This window comes from Loxodonta africana, chromosome 22 (genome assembly GCF_030014295.1).
Source record: "Loxodonta africana isolate mLoxAfr1 chromosome 22, mLoxAfr1.hap2, whole genome shotgun sequence".
NCBI classification, from domain to species: Eukaryota; Metazoa; Chordata; class Mammalia; order Proboscidea; family Elephantidae; genus Loxodonta; species Loxodonta africana.
The window spans coordinates 55,264,477-55,274,539 of NC_087363.1; the positions used below are offsets into that span (position 1 = coordinate 55,264,477).

Sequence of the window (10,063 nt, forward strand, 5' to 3'; positions counted from 1 at the left end):
TCAAAGGCATGTAAAAGGAGCCAACTTACCACTGCATGAGTAGAAGATAACAACAACAAAAAAAAAATCCAGTGCCATCGAGTCGATTCCGGAGTAGAAGATAATGGTCTATATTTAAAAATGCATCAGCTTTCTACCTCATAGTACATTCATATGCAAAATTAAATCATCATTTTCTAAATAGTTTTAGGGCTGGTACCTTGCATCCTGTAGTGGAAGCCATTCACATCTTGCTCTGTGTTAATTGCATCCCCTGGAATTGTGTGATCTTCATTGCCCTTTAAAAACTAATAGTATGGCCTTTTAGTCATACTGTTATCAGTGTTGACCAAAGCAGAATCCAGAGTCACTGGAGAACAGCTCTTAGTCGCATTCAGTCACCTAATTTTAGATACAAATTCTAGGAATTTGATATATCAACTTACCAAAATTAGAAGCTCAGAAATGCTAGAGGAAACTCTACCCCATGGAAGACAAACTGGAACAGGGAGCCTCATACCAAAGGAAGTGATAAGAAAATACTTAGAATGAATTCAAGTCTTTTACACATTTATTGTAGGTTACTAAGGTCCATGAAAACCCTATGGAGTAGTTCTGCTCTGTACACATGAGGTCACTGTGAGTTAGAATCAACTGGATGGCTACTAAAAACAACAATGATCACCTGCTGTTAAATAACTAAGATCATTATTGACAAATCAGTGTTCAAAGTAATATCCTTATTAATCAGGAAAAGTTTAAATTATGTTCTTTTTCAACTGTTTAAAGATGCAACAGAATTTTTTTCATATTTTTATCTAAATTCAGGCTTTTCCCTCTGAATACAACTTCTTTACTTTTGCCCTCTCCCTTTTTGTTTTATCTACTGAGTCTTCCTAGTCCTCATTGGGCCCCTTCCTCCTTTCCCAGTTTATAGGTTCCCTGCTAATTTCACTTGGCCTTGCTCCCCTATCAGAAGAGAACTTGGAGTATCGGCTTCAAGGGTAACACCAGCAACCAGCATTCTGAAACAGGGTCAATGTTGAACACTGTCTGTCTTAGTCATCTAATGTAGCTATAACAGAGATAAGACAAGTGGATGGCTTTAACAAAGAGAAGTTTATTCTCTCACAGTCCAGTAGGCTAGAAGTCGGAATTCAGGGGGCCATCTCCAGGGGAAGGCTTTCTCTCTCCATCAGCTCTGCAGAAAAGTCCTTGTGATGCATCAGTCTTCCCTCGGTCTGAGAGCATCTCAGCACAGGAACCTCAGGTCCAAAGAACACGCTCTGTTCCTGGCACTGCTTTCTTGGTGGTATGAGGTTCCCATGTCTCTCTGCTTGCTTCTCTATTTTATATCTCAAAAGAGATTGGCTTAAGGCATTATCTAATCTTGTAGACCTCATCAGTATAACTGTCACTAATCCATCTTATTATATCATGGTGGATTTATAACACATTGGGAAATCACATTAGAAGATAAAATGGTAGACAATCATACAAGGGAATTATGACCTAGCCAAGTTGAGAGATATTTTTGGGGGACACAATTCAGCCTATGACACTGTCTTATGTTAGACAGCCCTGATTCAAAGGGTGGTTCTCCCACTTGTTAGTTGTGTGACCTTTAGGCACATTATTTAATATCCTTGTTCCTTAGTTTTCTCATGTGTAAAAAGAGGGAATAATTAGAACACCCACATCAGAATTACTGTGAAAATTAAACACATTTAGCATACTTAGAGCAGTGCCTAGATTCCTACCAATTGCCTAAGAAATATAAGCTATTATTGCCATTATAATTGCTACAGTAATGTTGATGAACTCATTAATAAACACAAAGTTTCTCTGAGACAAGATGCCATAATCTTTGGAATATAAATTTCATGAAGAGAGGGACCATATCTTTCTTGTTCATGAATACAATAAATAGAAGAATGATTAGGGAAAGGACAAATACGAATGAGACAAGAAGGGTACCCAGCATCAACATTATCTGAATTTTTTTCTTGTTTCCTATTGGCCCAGCTTCAACTCCTAGCCCTGAAAGTACTCGTTATAAGCCTTTATTATAGCAATTATCTAGCATATTGCATTGTAGGCTTTGCTTAAATGTCTTTTCCAAGAAAGTAAACACAAGGGTAAGGAATGCGTCTGATATTTCCTACAATGGCTAATTTGTTAGCTGAACAAAGGAAAGAATAAATAAACAATGCCATTGGAAATTATTTATTAATTTAGTTTTCAGAAATGTGGTTTGAGTGTATGCCATCTAAACTTGAGCCTTCCTAATTTTACCTCCTCTTATCTCTGAGATCTTCTACTCATGTGAAAGTGGAAAGTATGAGAGGAAGACAGAAGGCATCATGTCATGGTGAAATGCATGATTCCTTGTTCCCTGTGCTGGAACTTTTCAGATCTGCATGCCATTAAAGGGAGTCTGTGGGTGGCACAAACTGTTAAGGGCTCAACTACTAGCTGAAAGGCTGATGGGTTGAACCCACCCAGAGACACCTCGGAAGACAAGCCTGGCAATCTGCTTCTGAAAGGTGACAGCCTTGAAAACCATAATGAGCAGTTCTACTCTGTACACATAGGGTCCTGACAGAATTGACTCAATGACAACTAACAACAGCAGCCAAGTGGTATACTGGGAATTGAGGAAGGTCATATGAACAAGGAACAACTAAATTCAAGTAATTACACTAGGCAAAGAGTTTGATTACTCTATCTGATCCATTTACCTTTCTCGTGATTCAGAGAATTGTCTGAGAGGGGAGGACTGATATCAACCCAAGTCCGTGATTACAGAGTAGAAAATGTTAAACGATATATGACATGGACTCATAATAAATGTGCTGGGACCACAACTCTTCATTTCTTTGTCCTGGTGCCCTTTTCCTTTGTCGGGGTGATTGCTGTTAAGGAAGCACATGTTATAGGAAACATGTCAGTCACTGAGGCCACCACTGCATGTTAATGATGCCCTGTTCTCTCAAATCAATACCTTAACAGATTTTGTTTTTCCTGTTCAAAGAGAGGAATGCTGTGAGAAAGATGAGATAGTTTAAGTGTATTCACAGCAAGGAGAAGCCAAAAAGTTAGAGAAAGAAAATGAAGTATGTATGCATGTGTGTATGTGAGAGTGTATGTGAGCATGTGCATATGCAAGCACTTGAGATACGGTTGGGTTTGAAAAGCACAAAGAATGGAATAGAAAGCCTAATGTGTCCGTAGAAAGATTACAAACACCAACCAGGAGAACAGTTTCTGAGAGTTAAGGTGAAGGCTCTTTTAAAATAGTGATCATGAAGCAAATAAATGTAACCAAGCAGGAGGCTTTCCTATAGAATCTCGGTAATTTCTAAAGCAAACAGTTGACCTGTTCTTTGGTCCCCCACACAGAACACATGCTGGGCTATTTCTGTGGGGGAGTACATCAGAGCTCTCTTCCAGAATGGCTTGCTCAAAATTACACAACTTGGAGTGGCATTCTAAAATGTTATTTTCAACAGATACCACAAAATTTTCTTTGAAAATCTGGAAGATTTGAAAAATGTTTTGAATCGTATGGTCTTGGTCCGTCTGTAGGAGTTTCAGTGGGGAGCTTTCCAAGTAGTCTTCATGCTCTTTCACCAAGAGCATACCCTGCAGAAAGTACTGCCTGGTGGTTGTTGGTCTGGTTGATGGAGTGACGCTTCAAAATTCCTCTTCTACAAAATGCACTAAGACATATGTAGACCAGTTAGTTATCTGACAGCATCCCTAGACCCCTTCAAGTCTTAATGTGATTGACATGGCCCTCACGCCATCTCCCACTCCCATCAGGGTCTAAAACCTTCTTCAGTATTTCAGTGGATTTCTTGATGCTTACCGTCTCGCGGTCAACTTTGAGTCCTTCTTCTGAACTAGACGTAAAGTTCAGCCCATTCCTCAATTCCAGTGCTGAAAATGAGTGCACTGCTTCTGAGTGTAATGGTTGATTTTACTAAAGACCTGGCAGAGGAGTGTACCTCACAGGTAGTCATGCAGCTTAACAGTGGACAGTAGAGCAGAGGAGTGTACCTCACAGGTAGTCATGCAGCTTAACAGTGGACAGTAGAGCAGAGGAGTGTACCTCACAGGTAGTCATGCAGCTTAACAGTGGACAGTAGAGCAGAGGAGTGTACCTCACAGGTAGTCATGCAGCTTCACAGTGGACAGTAGATACCTACGTTCTTAAAATCTCTCCTGGTTACCTCTGCCTCCATCAGAACATTTTCCCACATCCTTCACCACACAGGTCCCACACCATCTTTCTTGTTTTTCCCTGCCCCTAAGCCTGTCTGTGGGAGTTCCCGCGTGGCCAAATGTTGACTGGGCAGCTACTAACCAAAAGGTTAGCAGTTCAAATCCACTCAGAGGCACCTCAGAAGAAAGACCTGGCAATATACTTTGAAAAATAAGCCTCAACCCTATTGGAGCAGCTTGGTGGCAACTGTGTTTTTTGTTTGTTTGTTTGTTTTTTGTTTTCTCATGGGGAGGGGTGTTTAAGCCTATCTGCTTTGCTCTCTTTACCCCTTCTCAGAAGGAGCATTTCTCTTCTTTTCTCATGTGAGGTGTTTAGACACTGTCTTTGTATGCCTTGGCTCATGGATTTCCATTTTCAAAAGTACTTTGGAAAAAAGAATCTTATTAGTAAAGTCAGTTTCTTCCCTAAACCCAAATTCATCTTAAGAAATAATTTGGTTTTTATTTCTTATACTTGACTTTGGAGATGTCACTCTGCTCTGGGCATAATATCCTTTTACTTCACTTTTCTGGGGAAAGATTATTGTACGTTGTGACCCGTTCCCCAATGAAATAAATTGCAAGTTACTGTATTTAAAACATAATTATGGGTCAATATGTTAAAAAGTGTTTAATCTTACTAATAAGCAAATAAATGGAAAATAATAAATGGAAGGATTTTAAAAATGATGATGCTAAATATAGATGAAAGTAGAGTCAAATGGACACTCTAACACACTGTTGATGAAATGTAAACGGATATTACTTATCCAGAAAGAAGTATGGCAGTACATGTGACGAGAATTGTTTATTTTTTTATTTTTATTGTGCCTTAAGTGAAAGTTTACAAATCAAGTCAGTCTGTCATACAAAAATTTATATACACCTTGTTATATATTCCTAGTGGTGAGAATTGTTTATTTTGATTCAACAGTTTCACTCTCTTCAGAAAATAATTTGAGTGAAGATGAAGATGTATATATTAATTGGTTCATGGATGTTTTTGTTGTTGTTTATTATGTGGTTGTTGTTGTTTTTGAACATGAAGTATCTGGATTTGTTATTTCAGCATTTAAGAGGATGGAGTTTTGTGCTGTTGTATGTCCTAAGGGAAGGCAGGTGAGGGTCCACATGGTTGGAAAATTGAGTTAATTCCATTTGTTTTCTGTTATCAGAATATGGTATCTGTACAATTGTATTTACCTTAAGGTTTACATGCATGTGAAAGATTTTTAAAGCTCCTTAACAAGACTCCTATGATTATATTACTTAGTAAAACTACATAAAAATTAAGAAAGGAAACCTTCTCAGTATCAGAAAAATTTAAAAAAACAAAAAAAAACCAAAAAACTTTCATAGAATATTCCAGTATCCTACCTGTTTGGTTTTACCTGTTCCTATTACAGTGTTTCCAAACTTTGAGTCTTTTTCAGAGCCACAGGTTTAAAATCTGACCCTTTATTTCCAGCCCTGGCCCTTTCATTTTTCCTCTCTGGGTGGAGCTAAAACAAAAATCCATTTAGTTCACAGGCACAAATAATAACCTTTCCATTTGTGTTTACTGGCCTTGCTTAGCAAATTCTTTGCAGCAAGCACTTAAAGATTTGGAGCTTAAAATTAGGAAACTTGAACAGAATTGGCTTTGTGTCAGCATTGAGTAAGATTGTATTGCTCTTTCAACACTTTTTTTCAATCTTTCCACAACGATACATTATACAGATTTATGCCCTTGAGTTTTGGACTTTAAATAATGCCCCAAACTGTTAGTTGTGATTGGTGTTCAGGAAGCTTCAGTTGTCATATTACACAACCCCTACAAGGATTTTATAAACTTGACCTTAAATTTAACTTCTTTAACATGTTCACAAAGATTTGATTCATTAGGTCCTTGAAAAGTTTGGACATACCAACATATAATACCTCATCAAGCTTCAAGTCAGAAGGGAAAAATCTTTCCAAAGTTATTAGTTTTGTTTTTTTGGGGGGAATTGAAGAGGTGGGCAAAATACCTATAAAAACGAAACTTCAGTTCAGCTTTCTGCTAAAATAAAAGTAAGATTGCTAAAGAATATTATTTTTACTTAAGTCAAGTATTTGACTTAAATTGCATAAGTAATCTGAAGTATAAAGTACCTGGTTTCTAACTATTGTTAAAGGAATGAGCACTCTGAAGTGCTCTTTCAATAATTACTTACTTTGCATATCAATGCATTCTGAATCCTGAGTAGTGAACCAATCAAAACCCCTTTCTGCTCTCAAATAATTTGCACAGTACATGTCAAGGATTGAATTGTGTCCCACAAAAAATATCTGTCAACTTGGCTAGGTCATGATTCCCTTGTATGATACTATGATTGTCTATCATTTTGTCACCCAATAGGATTTCCCTATGTGTTGTAAATCCTATCACTATGATGTAATAAGATGGATTAGTGGCAGTTAAATTGATGAGATCTACAAAATTAGATTGTCTTAAGCCAGTCCCTTTTGAGATATGAAAGAGAGAAGTGAGCGGAGAGACATGGGGACCTCATACCACCAAGAAAGCATTGATGGGAGCAGAGTGCATCCTTTGGACCTGAGGCTCCTGTACTGAGATAACCCCAGACCAAGGGAAGACTTGTGGCAAGGACCTTCCTCCAGAGCTGACAGAGAGAGAAAGCCTTCCCCTGGAGCTGGCGCCCTGAATTAAGACTTCTAGCCTACTGGACTGTGAGAAATAAACTCTTTGTTAAAGCCATCCACTTGTGATATTTCTGTTATAGCAACACTAGATGACTAAGACAGTAGAGGAGGGAGACAGAAATAAGTTAAGAATCAGGGAAGTATAAAATACTGTTGTTGTTGTCGTTAGGTGTCATCGAGCAGATTCCAACTCATAGTGAATCTATGTACAACAGAAGGAAACATTGCCCGGTCCTGCATTATCCTCACAATCATTGTTATGCTTGAGCCCAATTGTTGTAGCCACTATGTCAGTCCATCTGGTTGAGGGTCTTCCTCTTTTCTGCTGACCATCTACTTTACCAAGCATGATGTCCTTCTCCAGTGACTGGCCCATTCTGATATCATGTCCAGAGTACATAAGATGACATCTCAGCCTTGGAAACCATATGAGGTTGCTATGAATTGGAATCGACTGGATGCCAGTGGGTTTAGAAAGGGCTGAGAGTGTGGCAGAAGGGGTTGCTGTTTTATATGAGGTGCCCAGAATGTCACTTTCATTAGCCCAAAAACCCAGTGCCGTCGAGTCGATTCCGACTCATAGCAACCCTATAGGACAGAGTAGAACTGCCCCATAGAGTTTCCAAGGAGAATCTGGCAGATTTGAACTGCTGATCCTTTGGTTAGCAGCTGTAGCACTTAACCACTACGCCACCAGACTTTCCTTCCCTTTCATTAGCGGTGTTTATTGGACACTAACAGAATTTTCTGTCTCTCTTCTGGTTATCTAATGCTGTATAACAAACCACCCCAAAAGGTGATATAGTAAAACAATGACAATATTTATCTTCATTATGAATCAGCAGTTTGTTCAGGGCACTGCAAGGACAGCTCATTTGGGCTCCACTCTACTTTAAATGGGGACGTATGCTGGGGCTGGGATCATTCAAAGTTCATTCACTCTCTTGCCCGCTGCTTGCACTACCCAGTTGCTGTTGACCCGACTCTACTCATAGCGACCTCATGTGTGTCGGGGTAGAAGTGTGCTCACAGGGTTTTCAGTGGCTAATTTTTCAGAAGTAGATCACTAGGCCTTCCTTCTAAGGTGCCTTTGTGTGGACTTGAACCTCCAATCTTTAGGTTAGCAGTGGAACACGTTAACCTTTTCTACCACCAGGGACTTTGGTGCCTGTGCTGGGGAGACTCAAATAGCTAGTTGTGGAACAGCTGAGACTACTCAAGCATCGATCATACTCTACCTTTATGCAGTCTTTCCACATGAGTTCTCCAGCATGGCGGCTTTAGGGTAACAGGTAGCAGTTGTGACCTTGTGTAGTCAGTCAGATAGCATTATTTTGGCCATACTCTATTGGTTACAATGGTCAAAAGTACCTTCCACCTTTTTACAAAGATGGTGCCAAAAGTGAAGAAGGAAGCCTCTGCCCCTCCCAAAACTCAAGCCAAAGCAAAGACGTTGAAGGCCAAGAAGGCAGTGCTGAAAGGCGTCCATCGCCATAAAAAAAAGAAGATTCACACTTCACCCACCTTCCAGTGGCCCAAGACACTGAGGCTGCGAAGGCAGCCCAAGTATCCTTGGAAGAGCACCCTCAGAAGGAACAAGCTTGACCATTATGCCATCATCAAGCTCCCTCTGACCACCGAGTCAGCCATGAAGAAGATAGAAGATAACAAAACACTTGTGTTCATTGTGGATGTAAAGGCCAACAACCAACAGATCAAACAGGCTGGGAAGAAGCTCTGTGACATTGATGCGGCCAAGGTCAACAGCTTGATCAGACCTGATGGAGAGAAGAAGGCATATATTCTTCTGGCTCCTGACTATGATGCTTTGGATGTTGCCAACAAAATCAGGATCATCTAAACTGAGTCCAGCTGGCTAATTCTAAATATAAATTTTTTCACCACAAAAAAAAAAAAAAAAAAAGTACATTCCAGGTTCAGAGACAGATGAAATAAAAAAACATCTCTTGATGAGGACCAGGAAGGTACTGGAAGAGTCTATGGTACAGATACCCTGCTGTGGCCATTTTTGAAAAATACAACTGCTATAGGATCTCTCTTTGGGTTTAATGTGGAAAATAGACAAGGCTGCTTTAACTGAGAACAGACTTCTAGAGCACTTATCCGAGGTCAGAAGTGAGGCTAATACAAGCATTAAGGTGTCAGTTCTGCCTCCCAACGTCTAGGCTACACCACCTTAAAACAGGAATTACTGCTCTCAGCCTTAATATGCTCATGATGCTGGCATTTCACAAATTTCTTTTATAACCTTTTAACTATGCTTATGCAAAACAAGGTCAAGAGCAGATGTGTATAACGTTCACATGAACTACACTCAAAGGACCAGGTCTGTAGTGACTCACGTCATTTAGTTCAGCTTAAAGAATGTACCTCACAGACACCCCACCAGTTTGCGCTGTTAAGTACCTCGGTAAGAGGTTATAAAAAGAATATGTAGTAACAGCCCAACATCCAGGAACATTCAATATTGAGCCCTTGCAAACTGTGATTCCAGAAAAATTAATTTCTTGCTAGGAGTCCTTTATGAAATTTCTAGTTCATTCAGAAAGGATGGAGACAGCTCATAGTGTCCTCCGTTTTCAGAGGCTGGGACCCTATAGCCTTTTCCTGCCAGGAACCCTTCCTTATCTTTTCCTTATTAAACTTTGTATAATAGGGGAGTAAAAGGCCTTCTGTGGACAACCCCTGTTCTTATAGCTCTCCCTTCTTTATCAGTCTTCAACAATTTGACATCAGCCCCTAATGAGACCCTTCACCAAGACTCCATCAATGAGAAATGAATATTTCTTTATGTTGAGGTATAATCCATATTGAAGGCTGTGGTCTTTGATCTTCATCAGTAAGTGTTTCAAGTCCTCTTCACTTTAAGCAAGCAAGGTTGTGTCATCTGCATATCACAGGGGAAGAGACCCAAAGTGTACAAGACACAGCATAAACTTAATGAAAATCTCCTTCCCCAAGAGGCAGCTATCTCATCTCTCCTTCCCTTCTCTGACCACATATACGGCTTCTATGAATTCCCTCTATTCCCTGGAATAATTCAGGTTTCCCTTGGTTTACAAACCTTCTCCGTCCAACAGAAGTGTAAGAGATAGCCCAGCACTGAGTATCT

The 10,063-nt window shown here is 39.7% G+C and overlaps 1 protein-coding gene across 1 annotated transcript; it reads left to right on the forward strand.

The window, feature by feature from the left end:
- The first annotated feature begins 8,114 nt into the window (after window positions 1-8,114).
- Window positions 8,115-8,791, forward strand: LOC100666733 (large ribosomal subunit protein uL23-like). The gene has a single exon (XM_064274237.1). The coding sequence runs from the start codon at window positions 8,288-8,290 to the stop codon at window positions 8,789-8,791; it is 504 nt and encodes a 167-aa protein (XP_064130307.1). The 5' UTR covers window positions 8,115-8,287.
- Window positions 8,792-10,063: the final 1,272 nt, after the last annotated feature.

Excerpts from the sequence above, each read along its gene's own strand:
- LOC100666733 (XM_064274237.1), top strand. The coding sequence starts at position 8,288 with ATGGTCAAAAGTACCTTCCACCTTTTTACAAAGATGGTGCCAAAAGTG.